This window comes from Mangifera indica, chromosome 12 (assembly GCF_011075055.1).
Source record: "Mangifera indica cultivar Alphonso chromosome 12, CATAS_Mindica_2.1, whole genome shotgun sequence".
In the NCBI taxonomy this organism is placed as follows: Eukaryota; Viridiplantae; Streptophyta; class Magnoliopsida; order Sapindales; family Anacardiaceae; genus Mangifera; species Mangifera indica.
In genome coordinates this window covers 3,971,184-3,996,103 of record NC_058148.1, presented here as the reverse complement: position 1 = coordinate 3,996,103, position 24,920 = coordinate 3,971,184, and the positions used below count along the sequence as shown (strand labels likewise).

At 33.2% G+C, this 24,920-nt stretch overlaps 2 protein-coding genes and 1 pseudogene across 2 annotated transcripts; 2 read left to right on the top strand and 1 right to left on the bottom strand.

Annotated features, from left to right (window-relative positions):
• Positions 1-418: 418 nt before the first annotated feature.
• LOC123193135 lies at positions 419-8,223 on the top strand (annotated as a pseudogene).
• Positions 8,224-8,364: 141 nt separating this feature from the next.
• On the bottom strand, positions 8,365-8,962 carry LOC123192443. Its single transcript, XM_044604996.1, has 3 exons — positions 8,779-8,962; positions 8,610-8,670; positions 8,365-8,505 (listed from the first exon to the last, which is right to left on the bottom strand). The coding sequence occupies exons 1-3, from the start codon at positions 8,897-8,899 to the stop codon at positions 8,454-8,456; spliced, it is 234 nt and encodes a 77-aa protein (XP_044460931.1). The 5' UTR covers positions 8,900-8,962; the 3' UTR covers positions 8,365-8,453.
• Positions 8,963-21,080: 12,118 nt separating this feature from the next.
• On the top strand, positions 21,081-24,272 carry LOC123192706 (BRASSINOSTEROID INSENSITIVE 1-associated receptor kinase 1-like; the record flags this gene model as incomplete). Its single annotated transcript, XM_044605351.1, has 7 exons — positions 21,081-21,154; positions 21,273-21,344; positions 21,457-21,533; positions 22,017-22,163; positions 22,267-22,608; positions 22,902-23,296; positions 23,868-24,272. Coding segments are annotated over 7 exons (1,419 nt in total), but the record flags the coding sequence as incomplete, so codon positions are not given.
• Positions 24,273-24,920: the final 648 nt, after the last annotated feature.

Genomic DNA, 24,920 nt, shown 5'->3' with positions numbered 1-24,920 from the left:
ACCTGTCAATTTAAAAAAACCCAAACACTTACCTATGAATCAATTTTTGTTAAAAATTTTAGTTAGAGTTAGAGGTAAAACCGTTATTTAATAACAAATTTAAAAAAACTAAAGGTTTATCATTTTTCCCCATAGGTTTAAAAATCTACATTTCCCCCACTATGGTTTGAAAAATAAACACTTTCCCCTTAGGGTTTGTAGTTTTCCCTTGTTGATGCTCCTCTGGTGATTAGAGTCAACCAACCTCCATACCAGCTCTCCTCCCTCTTTTGGACAATGACGAATAGTCGACCAACCAGAGGTGGGTTGACGATTTATCGATACAAAGACGAAACAAATTTGTGTGTCACACAAGTATGTTTCTTTCAGTTAATTTGTACGTCGATTGAAGAATAGATTGATTGAAAGAAACAAATCTATGCAATGCATAGATTTGCTTTGTCTTTGTGCTGATGAATCATCGCCTCACATTCGGTTGGCTGATGATTTGTCATCATTCGAGAGAAAGAAGAGCATTGGTATGGAGGTTGGCTAGCTCCGATCATCAAAGGAGCAACAACAAAGGAAAACTACAAACCCTAGAGGGGAAAGTTTCATTTTTCAAACCTTAGGTAAGAGAAAAATGATGTATTTTTAAACCTACAGAGAAAATATAATAAAACTTTAGTTTTTTAAAATTTTTTATTAAATAATGGTTTTACCCTTAACCCTAATTGAAATTTTTAATAGAAATTAACTCATAAGTAGATGTTTAAATTTTTTAAAATTGATGGATGAAACTTTGGGATTACATTAAACCTTAGGTGGAAACAAGTCTTTTGGCCTTAAAAATAAAAATAAAAACATTTTTTCACGTAATGACATATTATTATTTATATATATAATTTATACACATAATTTTACTAACATTATATCACTGGTTATTGGTGATCCGGTCAACCCCATCCTAAATCACATTAATCAAAGTGCTATGTTTTTTTATTTGACTAGATCTCACCATTTCGGGTGCAAGTGGCAAGAATTACACTTTTCTACTCAACCTCGCCCATCCTATCCTCATCCTTCGTGCTCTACTCCTCTCCTTGGTGAGTGAAGGATTGAACCAACATCACCATCAAAATAATCAAGGAGAACCAAATAAAATATATAAAAATAAAACTTGTAAATTCTTAGTGGTCTTTCTTGGTCAAAGTTATTTTCACTTGGTTTGACTGACCACATCTAATCTAGATTGAGCAACCATGATCTGGTCACTGTTTGGTTAGATATATAGGGTACCAAAAGGCAGCACCTTAGAGGAAGCTAACTGAGGAGAAGGAAAAATATGTAGAAGAAGGAGAAGGAAAGCAAAGAAAAAGAGAAGGGGAAGAAGAAAAAAAAGGGAGGAGAAAACAAGGGGCCTGAGAAAAGTGAGGAAAAAAAATAATAAAAGCAGGAAAAAGGACAAAAGAAAAACCTAGTAGCTCACTAACTTCAATCAAATCTTTTTGCATTTTGTTTTTCAAAAATATGGAAAGTTATATGGTTAGTTTTTGTTTGAAAGGAATTACAATTCTTATGAACTATTAGAATAAAAGAATTTGAAGGATGAAATTAAGATTTTCCAAATCTAGTAGAAAATTATAATTCACTCTTTCAAAAATTTTCTATACTATCGTTATTATAACCTAACACTATAATTAGATTCGAATTGAATTGATCTTAAATTTAAATTTTTAGCCAATTCAAATTTAGTTTAGTTTGAGAGAAATTATCAATGATTATTTTTAAAAAATTATGTTTTTTAATAAAAGAAAACTCTATTTTTTCGGTAATTTATGTTATCAAATAAAAAATAATATTGGAGTGAATTGATATGATATTAAATAGGATAAAAAGTGATACGGTTTATAAAGAGTGGAATGAGGGGATGCAATGTCTTTTTCTATGACGAGATTTTTAGCTTTTTACACTTAAAGTCCGTTTGGTTAGAAGATTTAAAAATTATTTTGATAATATATATTTTATTACTTTTATTACTTTATTTAATTTGTAAAGTAATAAAAGATTTTAATAATTTTTTATTATCAATAGTGATATAATAGGTAATATAGAAGATAATTTGATTACTACTTTCACTTTAAATATTTAAAAATTACCATAATAATCTTAATTATTATTACTTTTTTATCTTTATTTATTAAAATTTTAGGACAAAATTACCCTCAATTTTTAATTAAAATAATAAATAATATGAAAAATATTTTTTATACCTATTAATCTTTCATATAATAAATAAAATAATATATTAATATTCTTTTATTACTTTTAATCAAACACAATAATTATTTATACATATCAATTTTACCAAACATAGTAATAAATTTATAGTCAATAATCCTCAAGGTAATCTTTCAACTTTGGTAATAAAACATTTCTCAAACTAAATACTCCTTTAGAGTTTATCAGAAAATTGAGCTTATAAGAACTTGGTTTATTTAATTAGGTTTTTGATAATTCAGTTGGGATCCTAGGTAGTAAATATGCGTATTATTATTATATTATTCACATTTCCATATTATTTGTGTATTAAACACACACAAAAGAATTTTTGAATCTAAAATGTAGTAAATGCATATTTTATGCCCTTCCTATATTAAACAAGAATTATACATCGTATTTTACGTTTGCCTTTTTTTTTTAATGTTTGGCTAAACTTAAAGTACAAAATTATTCCTTTTATTTTAATTATTTACAAAAATACCACTGTCATTTAAAAAAAAAATCCAACAACATTTATTTCTTAATTTTCAATCCTAATTTTACATTTTCCTCCCATATGGTCTGTACAAAGATTCACTTTGATTTGAAGTTTGAAATTCAAACTAATTAATTTGTTAACTTTTCCCAACTGACTAGTCCTTTATTTATTGTACAAAAAAAATTTGATCATGTATTATGTTATATTAGGCTCAATAGTTAATTAAATACTTTATATTTGAATTATTATATTGATTTTCAATAAAAGATTCATAAAAAGTAATAAAATTATTATGATATTACTATATTTTTATAAGCGTATTATTAACAATGTGTCATATTAAATTTGTATATACATGTTTCGTATTTTTTTCGTATGCGAATTTTAAGAGTTTTTTTTATAAACATATTTTTCATTATTTATTGTATTATATTCGTATAATTTACGTACTATTTTTTCCTATTCATGTATTTATTAACTACGATTGGGATATCAAGTTGTGTGTGATTGGGTTCGAAATTTGAGAAGAAAATTGAATTGAATTTAATTGGGTTTCGGAAAATAAAATTAACATGAAATTTTATTTAATTGAATTGGTTTAATGCCATAGACATGGTTGAGATTACACCTGGCAAACAAGCGAACTGGGTTGGGTGCAGGTTGGGTCGATGTGAGTATAGGTAAAACTTGTACGGGTAAAAAATGGATCGAGTTATATGAGTAATAATTTTTAAAACATGTATTTGTCGACATGCGAGTTACATATTAATATTATTTTTTCACTATTTCTCTTTTGTTTTTATTATTTTAATGTATTCTTTTCTTAATTTTCAATATTTTTTTTCTTTAAATACATAAGTATTCCGTAGAGAAACTAAAATTAACCTCAAATTATACAAATATTTTATAATTTTGAATAATTTTAGTATTAAAAAAGGAATGAATATTCATAAGTGTCTAATGCTCATATATTTTTTTTAAATTTGTTTTCAACACAACAAATTTTTTTATTTAAAAGTAGATTGAATTCATTTCATGTCAAAAAAAAAAATATGTGAAATTTGTATTTGATATATTATAAGTTCGATATTAAAGTGAAAAAATAAAATAAATAGAAAAAATGAATGATCTGTGAGTGTCGTAGGCATATTCAACCTACCTTTAAAAATTTATTACTCGCGAAAACGGGTAACCCACCCCTTTCACCACCTCTAGTTGGGGTACAATTTAAAAAGGGAGAAGGACTATTTCCCACCCAACTTTTGATGCGTTCTCAAAATACCACATACGTCTGATGAAAATCCAGTTTTCCCACCCATGAGCTGTTAATTTGGATGGTTTCTGTTTGCATAAAGGTAAAATGTTCATTTTACCCTTATTAGATGAAATGACAAAAATACCCCTCTGCAAAATTCATCCCAAAATTGATGTGAGGTTTTCCTTCACCCCCCTTAGGTTTTAGAAACTAACATTTCACTTTACCTAAAGTTTTTAAACTTTGAAAACTAACATTTTCACCCCAAACCTAAGGTTTCCAAATTTTTCAAAAAAACAGCCGCCCCCCATAACTTTCAAAACTAGCAGTTTCACCCCCATTCTGCCACTTCATCTCCCGACGTCGTCTCCGGCTTAGTCACTTGCCTCCTCCTTCTCCTGGTGCGACGGCGGTGGTGGCCGAAGAAGGAAGAGACGGAGATCTCCTTCTCCTGGTGCACGGTGCGACGAAGAGACGGAGATCTCTTCGTCGCACCACCGTGCGACGAAGAGGTCTCTCTTCGTCGTTCCACCCAGACGACGAAGGATGACTCTTCGTCGTCCTTCGTCGCTCGTCGCGTCGTCCAGATCTGTTCTTCCAGATCTCCGTCTGTTCTTCATCGTCGCGTCGTCCAGATCTGTTCTTCGTCGTCCAGATCTCCTTCGTCGTCCTTTGTAGTCGGAGATCTCCCATCGATCGATTGCAGCGGCCGTCGGTGGTGGCCGGAGAAGGAAGCAAAACCCTAGGGGGTGAAATTAAAGTTTTCAAACTTTGAGGATGGGTTATTTACTTTTTGAAACCTGAAGGGGAAAACGGTGAAATTTTAAAGTTTTAATGTTTTAACTAGTAAATGACGATTTTGCCCCTGTTCCTAACTGAAAAAATGGATGGCAGTTTGGTCATGGGTGGGAAAACTGGATTTTCATCTAGCGTGGGTGGCATCTTGAAAACGCATCAAAAGTTGGGTGGGAAATAGTCCTTCTCCCATTTAAAAAAGACACGGTCTATTATTGTAATAGATCATATTTGGCCTATGGACTGATTGAATGGTGTCATAGGTCTGACCTTCAAACTTGTAAATCAACCCAATCTGTTATAATATTGTAATTGTGCCTTTAATAAATTCAAAAAGAGGTAAAATGATTTGATTAATTAATCATTAAAAAAATTATATACATAAATAATACAAACAATCACATGTATAAATAATATATATATAATTGTGTGAATAAATAACACCATATCATTTTACATTACCAGTGTTGTCAACAATGATCCAATTCAATTTTTTTGTTATGGATCAATGGATTACTCCCACAACACCAATCAACAACTATCCCAATTAGTTGAAATATTTTTGAGATGGCCAAATGACTGTTTCCCACCTAAGGTTTAATACAAACATAATTTTTTATCCGTTAACTATTAAAAATTCAAATATTCATTATTTTGTTAAATTTTATTGTTATTATCAGGAGTAAAATTGTTATTTAAGAAAAATATTTTAAAAACTAAAAATTTATCACATTTTTACCCCATAGGTTTAAAAACTAATAAAGTCAACCCCACAAAAACTTTGAAAAACTTACATTCCCTCCTAGGGTTTTTGCAGTATTTACTTATGGTTGAAGATGATGATGACGACAACAACGTTTTCTCTCTCTCATGGCTCCTCTTTTAGCTGTAGTTTATTTTTGACCATCATTGACCGTCTTCTCCTCTCATCAATGGTGCGACAAAAGAGACCGAGATTTAGGTCTTTTCATCGCACCATTGTCATGCAATAAAGAGATCTCAATTTTTTCATTCTCTTCATCGCGTCATTGGTGAGAAGAGAAAATGATTGAAAATAAAGCACGATTGAGAGAAAACCCATGAAAGAGGGAGAACATTATCGTCGTCGTTTTCGACTACTAGTAGTTGTTGCAAAAACTTAAGGGATAATATAAGTTTTTCAAAGTTTTGGTGGGGTTGACTTTGTTAATTTTTAAGCATGGAGGATAAAAATATGATAAATTTTTTGTTTCTTAAATATTTTGTTGAAATAACCATTTTACTGCAAAATTTTTTTGAAATAACAATAAAATTTTACTGTTATTATCATGAGTAAAATTATCATTTAAGAAAAATATTTTAAAAACTAAAAATTTATCACATTTTCGCTCATAGGTTTAAAAACTAACAAAGTCAACCCCACAAAAACTTTGAAAAACTTACATTCCCTTCTAGGGTTTTTGTAGAAGCTACTGATGGCTGAAGATGACAATGACGATCACATTTTCTCTCTCTCATAGCTCCTCTCTTAGCTGCAGTTTATTTTCGACCATCTTCTCCTCTCATTGATGGTGCAACAAAAGAGACCGAGATCTAGGTCTTTTTATTGCACAATGAAGAGATCTCAGTCTTTTTGTCGCATTGTCATGTAACAAAGAGATCTCAATTTTTTCGTTCTCTCCATCGTGTCATTGGTGAGGAGAGAAAATGATTAAAAATAACGCGCGATTGAGAGAAAACCCATGAGAGAGGGAGAACATTATCGTCATCGTTTTCGACTACTAGTAGTTGTTGCAAGAACTTAAGGGATAATATAAGTTTTTCAAAGTTTTGGTAGGATTGACTTTGCTAATTTTTAAGCATGGAGGATAAAAATATGATAAATTTTGTGTTTTTTAAATATTTTTTAAAAATAACCATTTTACCCTTGGATGGGAAATAGTCATTTGGCCTTTCGAAACCTAAATCAATCCCAAAACATTTCATAAGAACCCAAATCTCACACCACTCTCATCATCAATCCCTCAATGCGGCCATTGCACCATGCCCTCACAACTACAATTTCGAAATCCACCAGCGTGTGGCGCGTATTTGCACGGCAGCAAAGCGCGTGGCTCTTCAGCTTCTGGAAGGTTTACTAATGTACTCTCAACATCTTCACTACCTTTTCTGACGTCGCCCACGGAGCATGTTGTGTCGACGATCTCTCCGCCGCCACGTTAAACGCCGATCTTTTAATACACTACGGCCACAGCTGCTTCGTTCCCGTTATTTTACCCAAATTCCCTGCTTCTACGTGTTCGTCGAGATCAAGATCAACGTCAACCATCTGATCGGCACCGTTATACTCAACATTGAAAACTCAAACAGCGTTAAAATTATCTTGGCGGCCACGGTACAATTCGCCTCCGCTATCAGATCGGCGAAATTAGAACTGGAAAGACACGGATTTACAGTTATAATTCCGCAATCGAAACCGTTATTGTCCGGTGAAGTTCTAGGTGGCACTGCCGGTAAAGTTTCAGTTCCTGAATCGGAATTGGAATTAGAATGCACTGTAGTATTTATTGCAGATGGGCGTTTTCATTTGGAGGTTTTTATGATAGCGAATCCAAGGATTAAAGCATTTAGATATGATCCTTATACGGGGAAGTAGTTTTTAGAGGAGTATGATCATAAGGGAATGAGAGATGCGAGAAAGCGGGCGATTGAAAAGGCCAATGAGGTGAAAAGTTGGGGGGATAGTGTTGGGGACATTGGGGAGGCAAGGGAATCCAAGGAATTTGGAGAGGTTGCACTTGCAGAGGAAAATGAGTGAGAAAGGGTTTGATTATGTTGTGACTTTGATGTCAGAGATTAGTCCAGGGAAGGTTGCTTTGTTTGAAGACTCTGTGGATGCTTGGATTCAAATTGCGTGCCCTAGATTGTCCATTGATTGGGGTGATGCTTTTGGAAAACCTCTTTTGACCGCCTTTGAGGCTGAGATCGCGCTCGGGGTTATCTCCGGATGGAGGGAAAGATGTTTGGCAGTGCATTCAGGTTGTAGTGAAGACGAATCAAGTGGTGGGTGTGCAACTGGGGAAGAAAAATTTTGTAAAAATGAAGTTCCCGGTGGAGTGGAGATTATCCCATGGATTATCATGCACAGGATGGTGGGGAATGGAATTCCACATAAATGAAGAAAGGAGAAATTTAACTGAAACTGCTTGTTGGCAAAGAGTGAATAGTGACAATGGTTGTATATCAAAACAGTTGTTCAGAGCAGGAAAATTCTAACTCTATATATTAAATTCCCACTGTAATTGTTCTACCCACTTTAATTGTTAATTATATATGTAGTTTCTAATTTCCTGATTGCAATATTGTATATGAAGACAATGAATATGCACATCCAGTTTTACACTCTTTATCTTCCTTGAATTTCTTTTGAATACTATACTTTTTTGTTGTGTTTCTTGGGATCTTTTTTTCAGGAGGTGGTTTACCTCAGTATTTATTTGTAACATTCATACTTTAGATGTATCTGTGCATACTTACAATTTGAATAAACGTCATGCAGAATATTTGTGAGATTGTCAAATCAACCAGCAATATCTTTAAGTCTTTAACCGAACGAGATTGAGATTTTTATTAATACCACAATATTATACACCATGATGTTTGTCTTCTCTTCTCATTTTCCATTTATGGAAGATTTTCATTCTCAAGCTGCAGTGCTGCCCTTCCATTTTTGACACTGCACCAGAAAAACAGAAAACAAAACGAAATTTTATTGATTTCAAAATTTATCAATATATGTTCTCAAAGTTAGTATATTTATAGAGGAAATAGAGAGCATACCTGTATGAATCTGGATCGCACTTAATCTGGCACTTGCGGTCACACCGCTGCATAAGCCTTTCTGCAAAAAACAACGGCAAAGCGATCAGTTCAGATCTTAATTTATAAAATTATAAGAAAATGTTGCTGATAATAAAAAACCTTAAAAAGAAATAGAAATAAACTTAACGGTCTTTTTGAACGCAGGCTGTGGTACAAGCGTCTAAGCAGTCGGCAGCGGACGGTTGAGCCGTCTCAAAATGGGAAGAGATGAAAAGAATTATCATCACTGCGACAGCTATTTTCTTCATCGTTATTGTCTAGCTTCTTCGTATAACTCTTTGCTCTCTCTTTTATTTCTATTTATAGAAATTAGAAGGCTTAAGTTGCAGGAGTAAAGAGCCACAACCACATTGTCAGTTGCAAATTGAAAGTTTTGGATTTCCGAGGGAAGCAGCCGCCTGGGAATCACCGTATTTAATTGACCGTTGACCGTTGACTTTTGACCAAAAAAGTAAATAAATCATAAATGTTCCTCATGAATGATGGCGGTGAGATTGAGTCAATTATTTCCCTTCCAAAGTTTGCCAAAATCAAATTATCATCAATTGAATTTTTAAATTACAAACATTCATCTCAAATATAACTCTGTTAAAAAAAAAAAAAAACTAATAAAAGATGTCATTCTCCAAAAAAAAAAAAATCAAAAGTGAAAAAATTTATTGATGTAAATTGATTTGGCAAAAAACACATTAAATAAGTGTGTCTCACAAAATCACATTTAATTTTACCCAAGTGGTATATGATCTCGTAACTGTAATCCTTAAACAATTCTAAACACTTCATCTATCTCATATTCAACTCTTTGTGCATGAAAAAGTATGATATCACCTTATTTCTCTATGTCAAACACAACTCTTAAACCTTAGAGAGAAGTATATGTATAAATAAACAAATTCTCACAATTAGTTGATAGTGTAAGAATTAGTGCAGGTATCAACCTCCTCTTTAGCATTTGGAAACTCTCCTCACTTTCTCTTAATAGAAGTGAGACCATCTAAAATGAATATTCTTCATTGTCAATGCAATCAACAATCCGGTTAATCTGGCAAAAACCCTTCATAAATTGTTGGTAATAACCTAACTACTTAAAAAAACTTTGTACCTCCTTAGTTGTCTTCAATCTTTATCACTATAACATGACCTCCATCTTACTTAGGTATAATGAGATACCATCTACTAAAATCATATGCCTCAAGAATGTCACTCAATCCAACTAGAACTCATATTTTGAAAACTTGGCATACAACTATCTAAGCCTCTATCTTTATAATTTTATCATCAAATACTACTCATATTCCTCCCGAGTCCTATGGTACACCAATATGTCATCTATAAACACCACTATAAAGTTGTCAAGGAAATCTTGAAATATTATATTATCCAATTCATTGTTATGTCTTACTCGTAAATGCACGAATTGATCAACTGTAAAATAGAAATATATTGATCCCATAAAGATAGAGAGCTAAATACTAGTTTCTTTTGCAACTTAAATTAGTAGTGGCAATGAAATTAAATGCACCTGAAATATTAAGACTATCTTAACCCATTAATTAATTCAAGTTACCGAAATTAAACTAACTTAATTATTGAGTGTAAACCATCAATTAAGATTTCGTTACCACGTAACCTTCAATGTATGCAATTTGGTCTATAATAATTTGATAAGTTTTGATGGTTGATCATCCTTTTATACGTAATTTCTCTCTCAAAGTTGATTAAGCATGTAAACATTAAACAAATTCTTACTATTATAGTGTGCGGTTATATAAACTCATTAAGTTTTGTGATGATCAATGACTCCACAAAGATTTCAATTTGTCTCTAAATTAAATCTCAAAGTTTAATGATTGTATGAACTAAGTGTGTTAAAATAAATTTCTAGGTTTAAAGATTGCATGAACTAAGTGTGTGAAATTAAACTAAGTCATATTTAATTTAACATTTACTTAACGTAGTCTGTAATTAAATAAATGCTCCAACTATATCAAATCAACAACCCTCATTGTTGGACTAAAGAAGTTATATTAGACTTTATAGCTGAAATATTAAGACTATCTTAACCCATTAATTAATTTAAATTACTGAAATTAAACTAACTTAATTACTGAGCATAAACTATGAATCTAATGATTCAAGGGTTAAGATTTTGCTACCACATAACCTTCAACGTATGCAATTTGCTCTATGATAGTTTGATAAGTTTTGATGGTTGATCATCCTATTATACCTAATTTCTCTCTCAAGATTGATTAAGCATATAAACATTAAACAAATTCTTACTCTTATGGTATCTGGTTTTATAAACTCATAAAGTTTTGTGATGATCAATGACTCTACAAAGATTTCAATTTATCTCTAAATTAAGTCTTCAAGTTTAACGATTGCATGAACTAAGTGTGTTAAAATAAATTTCCAGGTTTAAAGATTGCATGAACTAAGTGTGTCAAATTAAACTAAGTCGTATTTAATTTAACATTTACTTAACGTAGTTTATAATTAAATAAATGCACCAACTATTTACTTCAAATCAGCAACATCACTGTTGGACTAAAGAAGTCTTGTTAGACTTCATAATAGGTCAAGATCTCATCAAATCAATTTTAACTTTTACTTTGACAAAAAAGTTAAATTGACTGATTAGATAGATCAACAAAAAAAGTCCATGATCTCAAGTCAAGCCAACAAATCACATGACATCAATTGTGACTCTCAATTTTAATAAAGCGGATACTACATATCATCGTACATTGATAACTTGTACATCCTTACTTAGCTTCTAACACATTCCACCTTCATTTTAGCAAATGAGTTTCTTGTGTTAGTTAAGTCAAACCTAATATGGACGAACACTCGATTTTTCATATGGTAAAAATATACATTTTACTTTGGTGAACAAGAATTTGAGGAATAAGGCCTTAGTCAAGGTGTCATATTGGAAGGTTCCAATTACCTTTTACTTAATATTATGTGAGCAATTTGTTATTAGGTCTCACCAATTTTATCTTTTTTTTTTTTTTAACCAATTTTATCTTGGCTTATGAGGTGATCTTAGTAAGTAAAATCCTAACATGTATCTACAACGTAAATTAAATTGTGTTTATCTAATGTTCAGTCCTCTAAGCCAATATGGGTTGAAAGGTCAACCTAAGGTCTTGCTGTTCATATCTTCAAGACTTTTTATGTTTTTCTCCATTTTCTTCGGATAATCTTTGAATAATTACAGGAATTTTCCTAAATACATTTTATTTTAAAAGTAAAATAAGATTTTTTTTTCTAATTTTACTTTGTAAATTAGAAACCAGAGTTACATTTGAAGGAAATGAGCTAAGAAAAGAATGTACAATAGAGACTTAAATGAAGATATAACATATATTTTCAAAATATCCATATGTCCTAGGTTCTGCATCGAACAACATGTATGTCTAACCATAGACATCAATCAATTAAAATTATATAATTAATTTTAATTATCTTACCAAGTTGTCAAATTTTTTTGCACCCTTAATTTTTGCAGAATTATTTCAGGCCCCAAAGGTTTCAAAAATTGTAGTTTGATCCCTATTTTGGTTAAAAGGGTCAAAACTGCACATTTGAATTGATGCATAGGTGTACAAATAAAATACACAGTTGTGCATGATATTAAAGTTCAAACTTGTGCACAAGGAGGGTGTCACAACCTATGCATTGGTAAAATTTTTCCTATGTACAACCATACATGCATAAGGGAGTGAATAGGATAGGTGTTATGACCCATGCAATTGTGAAATTTTGTTTTTGTACATGCTTGCATGTTGAATGCACGATTGTACAAGGTGTCAAATTGAGATAGCACAACATGAAAGTCTTGTTGGGGATTTACAGTCGTTAGGCAGCAGAATCGCAATTACAATTTTTTAAATTAATAAACGAACATATCACAAAAAACACCTTTTAGATTGCCCTTATAGGATAATTAATTTACAAACATATTATTAATACTCATAAGATGTTTATAGAATATACTTGAGTAAAAAGGTTTCTTTGACTTCTATTGATGATGACAGTTTATGAAGTCGTTCATAGAATCAAGTATATGTCTAAACCTTGATATCTAAACAAAGCACGAACTAGATTGGAGGCTAAACCTTGTTCAAAGATCTGCTAGAATCACAAGGATGACATGCGACTTTTCTTGAAAGCCATGGGAAGAGTAATCCTTCATTAATAAAAAGTTGCTAGGGGTTTCTTTGTGTGCATGAAGTTTACTGTTTTTCTACCCTGGGGGCTAGGGCATCTCCTTTTATTCTTATTTGTATAATGTGCATTTTTTGCAACAATGAGTAAAATACACACAAAGCGTGCATATATAAACATATGCACACATGTAGACCCCACCCATGAGGGTTATAAGATTATATATAAATTATTATCTATATATATTTTTTATGTTATTTTACTTAAACTTATGAGTCTCATGAAATTATAAATTGGGTTTGAATTTATCTAATTGGATGAATCCAGTCCAACCTTGTACTTTTTCATGTACAACCTTAACAATTCATGATTATTTTACGTTAGTCTTTAAGTATCATAAAATACACTTTTAGGTCTAAAGACCTTCCCAAGACTCGAAACCTTCAATCCAAAATCTAAATTGGATTTGACTAGAATTTAATTCAGAAAATCTTATACCTCTAGAGTTCGTTCAACTTTTTTGTGTGTATGGTCTATAGACTCTCTACTAAATCATTAGTGATTGGATTTGTGTTGGACTCCTAACTTGATATCTATCTATACACAAACTACGAGCGACCTCTAACAAGACATCATGACCACCTGATTAGTGAAGTGTCAACATATGACTTATTAACTTGTTAATGATATGGTTACTCGTACAATTTGATTTTTTTATCATAAGATATCTCTTCAAGACTGAGGTATAGATGAAATGTCTCCTTTATCTAACCTCAAATTATATAAGTTAACTTCTGTTAATGACCTGATAAATATCCGATCAAACATTAACTTAATTCCACTATGACTGTAGATTAATTGGTCATTGTCATCATCAAGAGGCTCTAACTGAGATATTAACTCTCATGTTCAGAAGTGACAAATCCTCTATTGATCCTTCATAACTATTGTATAGATCTCGATATGGTTAATAACCACATTTTTGACAATAATTTGACTAGACTACATTGGACTGGTGTTAAACCATACTTATCCTTACACAAGATGGTCTAATGCCCTTAAGTCTAAGGATTATATACACTTTTGTTCACTAAAAAGATATATTTCATAGACACTAGAGTAACCATCCATATGAATTCTCTTAGTGGGTTAGTTCGGTAAACATATCTATAACGTACACCTATGTGTTGCACCAAACTGTTGACAAATGACTTTGACACGTGAAAACTATCATTATCTTTTGATAAAGTCATTCAATACTATGATAATTTTATCACTATTACCCATGCCCTTAGTCATGATAATATCAGAGTTACAAATATTTTTAAAAACATCCACTTATTGTGCATATAGGGTTATCACAATAAGGTGTTGAGCATTGATCCCCTTGTCACGATTTAACAATTTTTAGAACATTTGTCTAAGCATATATCGATATGCTTTATAGACAAAGAATACTATAGTAAATTACAAATATGACCTTTATCAATGAACTTGTATTATCATAAGGATTGACTTTAGACCATTGACCCCAACAAGCCATATGCCACACAATCGAAATTTCCACAATTTATACATATTTAGTTTAATAAATGAAAACCATCAACACAAAACTAGACAATAGATAACAAATTTATGTTCTATGATTTCAAATAAACACACAACAACATATTTATAAAATTAAATCAAGTTTACTAATGTGACATCAATACACACATATATCCAATCAACCATATTTGTTTTTTGTAAAATCACATTTTTAAATGTGGCTCTGATATCATTGTTAGGTTTATGACATATAATAAAGGGATAATGCAACAAAGTTAAATGTAAAATTTTTAATCATGCATAAAAAAGCCATAAATGATACCATAAGATCCGTTTATAAAATATGAATTTACAACATGCCTCAAGCACATACAAAACACGCATAGGGTATTTTTTAAGAAACATATAAGCATACGACGACTTCTTTGTATTTCAATCACTTTTGAATACTCTAATTCTTGCTTTAAATCCAAGTATAGGATTGCACCTTAGTATCCACAATAAACATGAACGTGTTGAGGTTGCGACAAATATCTTAGGTTTGCTTGAACAACTTATGCACGGGTAGGGTCTTTATGTGAATGGGAGTTAGCTTTGTATGTTAGGCAAAAGCCTCTAAATTGTGAGATCTAGTATGCTTATGTAAGAGATGATATTGTGCATTATCATGCACGATCATGTATCTGATCTTTATTTTAACCCGACATTCCATAATTATCCAAATTATGGTTGATCTGATAAGATCCATGCACAAGGTTAACTCAAGATAATGCACAACCATGCACAATCGTGCATGTGACTTGAAAGTTATCCATTTTAGCTTTATCTTTATCTAATTCGGATAAAGTCAACCATACACAATTCCATGCACATCTAAATTATTTTACTTTGTTCCTCAGAGCATGTTTAATTTATGTTTTGAGCCTAATCATTTCATGAAACTCAAAATTGATTATCTAGATATTGAACTCAATTCACCTTGAATAATCGAATACCTCTAGAGTTTGATCAACTCTCATTATGTGTGACCCGTAGACGTTTCGTCAAGTTGGTAGTACATAGATTTTTGTTAAATCTACAATCAATAGTTATCCATACACAAACCAAGATTGTCTATAGTAAAACATCATGACCACCCAACTGATGAAGTGTTAACAAAGGATTATTAACCTGACAATCCCTTAGTTATACAATATCTTTTCAAGGCTAAGACATATATTAAATGTCTACCTTAGTGAATCTTTAGTATATATGGATTAACATCAATATCAATAATCAGATAATATTAGCTAGACTTTGAAACAACTTAATCCTACTATGTAAGGCTAGAATTGAGCCAAGCCTAAGCCTAAGCCTAAACTTAGGCTTAATGGGCTTTAAAAATGGGTGATGAGCTCGAGCTTAGCTCAGCTGGGCTCAACTAGCCCAAGCTGAGCTGAGCTTGGCAAGCTTAATGCTAGTTTGTTCAGAATTCATGACTTTTAAAACAACTATCTAAAACAAACAAATTGATTCATTTTAAGTTGTGTACTAACCTTGTTGTTCATCTGCATACTAACATTAAGAACTTTCATTCCATCTTTGGTTCTTTTGACTAAATAATGTTTCCATGGCAAGCCATAAAATTGTTGAGAACTAATAAAACTCATGATGTAATTGACACTAGGGAAGACATAATAGCAAAACCTTGGTCAACAATTCTCCACATCTATAGGGAAACCAAGAATAAGAACTTCTCAAAGAAAAAGCTTTGCCAAAAGTTTTTTGGGCTGAAGTAATGGCATGTTCTGTATACTTGTTGAATAGGTGTCCAACAAAGAGTCTTGTCAATAAGACTCCACACGAAGCATGAAGTGGATTTAAACCAAGTATAACACACCTAAGAATCTTTGGTTGCATTGCCTATGTACAAGTCCCTATTGTAAGAAGACTGAAACTTGATGACCATGGAGAAAAATGCATATTCGTGGGATATAGTGAGGAATCCAAAGCCTACAAATTGTATAATCCTCAAACAGGAAAATTGGTGGTGAGTCGAGATGTTATTTTCGATGAAGTAGCAATGTGGAAATGGGATAACACTGAAACACAAACACATGCAGGAAACACAAAGGCAACGTTTGAAGCCATTACTCCTGCATTAACAACTCTTTCACCTTTTGAATCACCTCCTCCAAATGGTGAGCACATTCTGGAAGAAGTTGTCACATCTGCATCACCAACTCCTTCACCTCACATTTTGAGTAGTCCCTCCTCAAGTGAAACACCACCTCTCAGAACAAGGAGATTATGTGAAATATATGATACTACCAATGAGTTAAGAGATGATGATGATAATGAGACAAATTTATTTTGTCTTTATGCAGACCATGAGCCTTTAAGTTTCCAGGAGGCAAGTGAACAAGAATGCTGGAATATTGCTATGGAAGAAGAAATGCAAGCCCTTAGAAAAAATGATACTTGGCAGCTGACTGAACTCCCACCATATCAAAAGGCAATTGACGTCAAGTGGGTATATAAAATTAAAAAAAATTCTTATGGTAGCATAAATCGTTACAAAGCAAGGCTCGTGGCGAAAGGGTATAAACAAAAATATGGAATTGATTATGAAGAGGTATTTGCTCCGGTTGTCCGACTCGATATAGTGAGACTACTAATCTCATTGGCTACAGCCCACAAGTGGAAAATTTATCAACTTGATGTCAAGTCAGCCTTCCTTAATGGGATACTTGAGGAAGAAGTATACGTTCGACAACCCGAAGGGTTCATCGTTTCTGGTGAAGAGCACAAAGTGTATTGCTTGAAGAAAGCACTGTATGGGCTCAAGCAAACTCCTAGAGCCTGGAACGCACGAATTGATGGATATTTACTAACACATGGATTTGTGAAATGTCCAAAGAGCATTCGTTATACACTAAAAAAGTTGAGGATGGAGAATTTATGGTGTTATGCATTTATGTTGATGACTTGCTTTTTACGGGAAATAGTGAAAATCTATTTGCTCAGTTTAAGCAAGACATGTTCAGAGAGTTTGAAATGACTGATAATGGACTCATGTCCTATTTTCTTGGCATACAAGTGCATCAAATGGCTGCAAGAATTTTTATATCACAGAAAAGGTATATGGGTGAGATACTTGATAAATTTGGAATAAGCAATTGCAATGTTGTCAACACTCCTGTTATAGTGAATCACAGAATATCAGAAGATGATGAAGGAAATGCTGTGGACTCAACTAAATATAAAAGTCTTATTGGGAGCTTAAGGTACCTCATAGTTACAAGGCCTGATTTAGTATACAGAGTAAGCTTATTAAGTCGATATATGGAAACTCCAAAAGAATCACATTGGCAGGCAGCAAAAAGAATTTTACGGTATGTCAAAGGAACAATGAATTTTGGGTTGTTTTATGCATATGGGGAAAAGCTGAAATTGATTGGTTATTCTAATAGTGACTGGGGCCGAGATCCTGAAGAAAATAAAAGCACTACAGGTTATGTATTTTTTTGTTCTTCAACTGCATTCTCTTGGTCTTCGAAAAAACAAAGCATTGTTGCACTATCCTCATGTGAAGCAGAGTACGTTGCAGCTGCCTCCACAGTTTGTGAAGCAATTTGGTTGAGAAATTTACTCTCTACTCTTGACCATCCACAGCAAGATGCAGTCTTTATTTACGTAGACAACAAATCTGCAATTAAGCTAGCAAAGAATCCAGTACAACATAGGAGGAGCAAACACATTGACACCAGATTCCATTTCCTTCGAGATCATGTTAAACAGAAAACTATGGAGCTAGCTTACTGTCACACACTTGAACAAGTAGCTGACATCTTTACCAAACCACTATCTTTTAAGAGTTTTTCATTGTTAAGGAGCATGCTTGGGATGAAAGAAGTTCAACGTGAAAGAGAGTGCAAACAGTTCTAGTTTGAAGGAGAGTGTTGGAAATAACAAACCAGAACTGTTATGACCTGGTCTTCTGTCGAAAATCAATTTGACTTCTTATCTTCTGTTTCTATTTCGTTTTGCTAGCTGATTTTTTGCTGATTTTTTGGATTAGTTTGTTGATAATCTTATCCAATAAAGTTGCTTGTAACTCCCTTATAAAAGGGTGATGTAGTGAAATAAAAACTGTGAGAGTATTCAGCTTGTTTCAGATTTAGAGTTCTTTTCTGTCTAAACCAAAAGGAACCAACAGCAAGGATGCCTCTCTTCCTGGTGGTGAATATAAAGGTGAAGGGTTCGGGTGCATGGGAGCCTTACCCTTGTCGTTTCCATCTCTGCACATTGTAGCCTCTCTTAGGTCACAGAGGTATTCTTTGATGGCCTCCATGTCTGCGCCCAAAGTTCCCATCCTAGCGTTCATGTCTCCCATCTGCGTGCGCATATCCTCCATCCCTTCCTTTACTTCAATCATGTTCACCTCCAATGTCTCGACTCATGGCTCCATTCTTGTCGTCATGCTCTGATACCACGTTGTTATAACCAATTTAAATCCCAAGAATCACAACAAAGTGCTGCCAACAAACTGCCACTCTTCAGTTCACAACTACAGCTAACTGCCAGCAACAACAACCACAACTCCAGAATATTCACAACAAGCAACAACCCAAGATGCAACCAAAAATACAGTTTTTAATGGATGTAAATGAACAATGAATTGTAGCAATGTGTGTAATAGAACAGAGTATAGAATAAGAAGTTGTATTGATTTTCTGGAAATGAGTTCAATACAAAGTCTGAAAACAAACTCCAAACTACTACACATATACTAGCCATTTGAGAGGTTAGTCCCCTCATCTAATACTTAAGACCAATTGCTAATTTATTTTTGGCCAACTTCCTTTACCAACCACCTCCTTATATAGTCTTGTGCTCTAACTAATTTTCCTCCTTCTAATTAAGTCCATCCATATGAGCTCTTCTAGATTTTTCTTCATCCATTTCCATTTGTGCTATACCAAAATTCTCCTGAATGCTAGTCTTGAATTTCACTGGAGTTTTCTTGAATTTTACTAGAATCTTCCTAAATGCTAGAAGCTTCCCGATTCGCACTAGAGTTTTTTACCATTTTCCCTCTTTTTTGTGCCTGTGGACATATACTTTTGTAATGAGGCCTTTATCAGTCTACAACGTAAATGTAAACTAATAATGAAATCAAAACAATCCTATGTTTGGCATTTGAGAGGCTAGCACTCTCTATACAGTTGAATATTTTGCTGATGAGTGTCTGGGAAAATATCAGATTTTTTGGGTATATATTGCCTTTACTGAACCTAATAAGGTAAGGATCCTGAAACTGAGACATAGGAATTATTGCGGAAAAGACTTAACCTGTTTCAACTAATAACCCAAGATTGTTTTACATGCATCGAACCCGCCTAACACCATTAAATAAGTTCTTGTATCAAAGAGGAATAGGCTTTTGAGTAACATTTCTGTTTCTGGAAATTTTGGTTTGAATGAGATTTTACTAATAATGATATTGAAGCTAAGGTGGCCTTTAAATCAATCTTTGTGAAGAAGAGAGTAGGATGTTCCCAGGTTGCAAGTTCTTGTTATAAGTAACGAGGGCTTATAAGAGCAACAAAGAGATTAAGGAGAAGCACAAGATATGAAGTAGAATACATGAACTACATCATAAGCAATAAACAAAAAGCACTTAATCCAGAGTCAATTCATAGAATAAAATGATGTGAAGGGATGTTTTGAATTAAGATGTGATCTTAGTGGATTCAAAATTTCATTCTGAAAAAGCTAAATGTTAATTCTATTTAATCATTGAGAGTAAATTCTTTATATAAGTAATGATATTTTTGCAAGTTCTTGTTTCAAGTAACGAGGCTTGGAAGAGCAACAACAAGATTAAGTAAAAGCACAAGATTTGTAGTAAAGTTGTAACCAATACATGAACTACATCATAAGCAAGGGAAAAAAAAAAAAACATTGTATCAAGTGTTGATGCATAAAATCACTAAAATGATGTGAATAGGCATTTTGAGTTAAGATGTGATATTTGTGGATTCAAAATCTCTTTCTTTAAAAGCTTAAATGTTAATTCTATTTAATCATTGAGCATTGTGTTAAACTTCTTCTACCACTTTTATAGGAGTCTAGTGCAACGTGTACAAGTTTTTATTAAGTACACGTATTTTGAAGGCTGAGTCTTTTGAGTGATCACTTCACACAGAAAAAGTTGGTAAGACCATATTATATTATCCACCAAATATGGAAAAGTGGTAACATACTTTAGTTCGGGATGGGAACTCTAAGTTGAGGCAGCGTTGCATTAAAGGTGTATTATTATCAGTGAGGCTCTGTATAAATTTGACCTTAAGGTTGAGTTTTCCCGTCCCCTAATTTTTTTTCTTATGATTGCTACTTGTGCTTGTAACTCAGCCTATATTCAGTTTCATACTTCTATCCTAGCCTTATTCATGATTTGTTAGAAAAATGAGACTGATTATTCACTTGTTATATCTTAATGGAGGTTTTTCGTTAACAAGTGGTCCCAGTGACTACAGTGTACAATTTAGTCCTTGAGGAAACTGTTGTTACCGTGCAGTAGGCTTTCCATCTCTTATTGTGTGAACAGTTGATACTTATGCATTGATGTGCTTTTTGTGTTTTGACATTTCTGGCTATCAGTATTGCTTCATTATGATTTTAATTATCTGGAAATGACTGTCTTTTGTTTTCTTGAATAGGCGTCTCAACAACAACAGTTTGTCTGGAGAAATTCCTATGTCATTAACTGCCCTTATGTCACTGCAAGTCCTGTGAGTGTTGTGCTAATATCATAATTTTTGGCCACATTAAATATTTTTCCCTTTGTCTCATTGTCATCTAGCATTATAGTTTGCTAGAATGTGAGAATTATTTTTGTGTGAAATGTAGGGATCTTTCATACAATGGCCTAACGGGAGATTTTCCAGTCAATGGATCCTTTTCACTATTCACTCCCATCAGGTTTGTTCCAAGTCTATTGTTTCTTTTAAATCCACCTGTTGATTAGTTTAAGAAATTAGTGAACTGAAGTTTTGTTGAAAAATTTGCCGACTTTAATAATTAATATTTGCAGTTATCTAAATAATCGGCTTAATCCTCTTCCAGTTTCTCCTCCTCCTCCCATTCAATCAACACCACCTGGTCCATCAGGTTTGTGATGACATCAATTTTTGAGAATCAGTTCCTGATTGACAGTGGGATCCATCCTTGTCTTAAGTGCTTTTTCCTGTAATATTCACTATTTTTTCCTTTCTGAAATTGTGACCTGCTTGGTATTTAGAACTTATTGAAATATAAATATTAAGGACATAGAAACTGTCACAAGCAATAATGCTACTGTGAAAATCAGATTGACAGTGCTATGCACATCTGGCATTGCTGCCTGCCATGAATCAGAGTAGTTTTATCATCTCTCTGAGGTGTGCCACATTTTCGAGTCTCCAGATAAGCATGAAAACTGTCTTCACCTGATCTTTCTCACTCTAAAATCAAAGAGGATGAAAAAGTTCAATTCCACTGATTGCTTATTCTTGTTGGGGTCGTGCTTGGTTGAAAAATGGATCCTTCTGGCCATGTAAAGAAATAACTGAACATATCCATATGTTTCAACTGTTGTCTTATTAGGTATTGGAGCAACTGTTGTCTTATTAGGTATTGGAGCCACTGTAGTTGTTGCTGGGGCAGTAGCTCTCGGTGCTTCTCTGCTCTTTGCTGCCCCTTCAATTGGGCTTGCTTATTGGCAAAGTATGAAATCACAGGATCATTTCTTTGATGTACCTGGTTAGTAGCCCGAAAAACGAAAGGGAAATGAGAACAAAAGAAAATAATGCATATTGATCATAAAGTAGTTGTATGTGATGCAGTATACTCTCTTTTTTTACAGCTGAAGAAGATCCAAAAGTTCATCTGGGGCAGCTCAAAAGGTTTTCTCTACTTGAATTACAAGTTGCAACAGATAATTTTAGCAACAGAAACATTCTGGGCAGGGGTGGATTTGGTAAGGTTTATAAAGGACGCTTAGCCGATGGTTCTTTAGTGGCAGTAAAAAAAATGAAAAAAGAGCATACCCAGGGTGGGGAGTTACAGTTCCAAACAGAGGTAGAAATGATCAGCATGGCTGTTCATCGAAATCTACTTAGTCTACGTGGATTTTGCATGACACCAGCGGAACGATTGCTTGTCTATCCTTTTTTGGTTAATGGAAGTGTGGCATCATGTTTAAGAGGTATGCTTGTTATCATCTTTTTGCACTGTTAATTTCATTTTCTTTCCTTATCACTATGCCCCGCTCGGGCAGGGGAAGAGGGGAGTTCCATAATAATTTATTTCTCATATATAATTTCAGGTCTCCAATTTTATTTTTTGTTACAGTTTTGACCTTTTTAGTTTAATTACTGATGCAATTTGCCCAAAAAGCTGAAGTATCAATTATTTGTTCTGAACTCTTGTAGTACAGTATTTTTGAGTTTCTTGTGTTTATGATGTGAAATTTGTTCTCTCATATGATGTGTTCTCTAGGGCAGCCGCAATCACAACCTCCTATAAGTTGGCCTGTAAGGAGGCGGATTGCACTAGGATCTGCGAGGGGGCTTGCTTATTTGCATGACCATTGTGACCCTAAAATTATTCACCGTGATGTTAAAGCTGCTAATATATTGTTGGATGAGGAATATGAAGCTGTTGTTGGAGATTTTGGGTTGGCTAAGCTCATGGATTACAAAGATACACACGTTACCACTGCTGTACGTGGCACAATTGGACATATAGCTCCTGAGTACCTTTCATCTGGTAAGTCATCAGAGAAGACTGATGTGTTTGGGTATGGTGTCATGCTTCTTGAACTCATCACAGGACAGGGAGCTTTTGATCTTGCTCGGCTTGCAAACGACGGTGATGTCATGCTACTTGATAGGGTATGAACTCTCTGTTGCACATACCAAACACTTAATTATTTACAATTGACTGTTCTGCACTTAATGCAAAATTATAGTTATGATTTCTGATTATTGTTGCAGTTGCTTGGCCAAGGGAAGTAGTAATAGCACATCGGAGTTTATTTTCTAAATTTTTTCAGCAGAAAAGAGGAAGACTAGATGGAGGGTTTTAAAATGTTGATATCATTTATAATAATGGGAATTATACAAGTTTCTCTAGCAGAATTATTATTAAATGCAGTTGAACTTAAATTTAGTTCATAAATTTCTTTTCATACATGGTTTCCAATTTCAAATTAATTGCTTGTGACCTTGAGGCATAGACTAAATGTTTTTGACTGGTGATTTTGGTCGTGTTACTTTCCCTGCTTATTGAATGAATATCTGTCATATTGTTGACGTGGGGAAACTTACTCTTTTTACTGCCCAAAGATTGTCTTCTGGGATTGATTTCGTTTATGCCAATGAAACTTTTTCCTCAACTTCAGATCATCATTGTCTTCTATGAACTCTTTTTTGGTTTCCTCTGGTATTAACTTCAATATCTCAGGTGAAACGACTTCTAAAAGAGAAGAAATTGGAACAGTTGGTTGATGCCAACCTACAGGGCAATTACATTAAGGAAGAGGTGGAGCAGTTGATTCAGATGGCTCTTCTTTGCACACAAGGCTCACCGCTAGAGCGACCAAAGATGTCAGAGGTGGTGAGAATGCTGGAAGGTGATGGATTGGCTGAAAGATGGGAGGAATGGTACAAAGAGGATATACACCAAGAGTTTAATCGCTTTCACCAGCATAGTACTAACTGGATCGTTGATTCAACTTCCCACATCCAACCAGACGAATTATCTGGTCCTAGATGATACCTTGTTGCTTTCTTTTGAAACTGATACTGATCCACATTTGTGCATGCATTTTATCTTTTCAATAAAAGTGTGTATATATATATTTTTGACGCATAATTTAGGTACGCCAATAATATGTCATTTTATGATTAGATAATTTTGAATTAAAGATAAAATAATATTCAATTATATAATGATATTCAAATTGTGTATAAAAAATATGTATACATAATATTGATCTTATCTTATTTGTTTTTTGTTTTTCCATTTTCAATTTCCATTTTATACAACTGATTGTTTTGTCAGCTCGACAATGTTATAAATATCACTTGAATCTGACCTCTAAACTGAATTTAGTAATTTAGAGCACGGATGTATGCAGTTATCTTTTTGCATATAAATCTATTTTAAGGTGTGCATGGTCTGGTTTGGTCGTCCATTTTATACAACAAATTATTTTATCAACTTGACAATGTTGTAAATACAACTTGAATCTAAACTCTAAATTGAATATAGTAATTTAGAGCACGAATGTATGTTGTTATCTTTTTGCATATCAATGGGTTAAAAGTGAATTGTAAATTTATTTTAAGGTGTGCATGCTTTGGTTTGGTTTGATTTAAAAAATTTTTCAAACTGAACCAAACTTATATATGTGTATTTGGTATTTCAAACCAAATTTAACCGAACTGAAAAGTTGTAGCTTAGTTTAGTTTGGTTTACGGTTTGGGTTTGTAAAAACAAAATATAGTATTATCA

Excerpts from the sequence above, each read along its gene's own strand:
- LOC123192443 (XM_044604996.1), bottom strand. The coding sequence starts at position 8,899 with ATGAAGAAAATAGCTGTCGCAGTGATGATAATTCTTTTCATCTCTTCC. Across the intron at positions 8,671-8,778 it reads AGCCTGCGTTCAAAAAGACC|AAAGGCTTATGCAGCGGTGT; the intron begins GTTAAGTTTATT and ends TGTTTTTTGCAG. Across the intron at positions 8,506-8,609 it reads TGCGATCCAGATTCATACAG|TGTCAAAAATGGAAGGGCAG; the intron begins GTATGCTCTCTA and ends TTTCTGGTGCAG.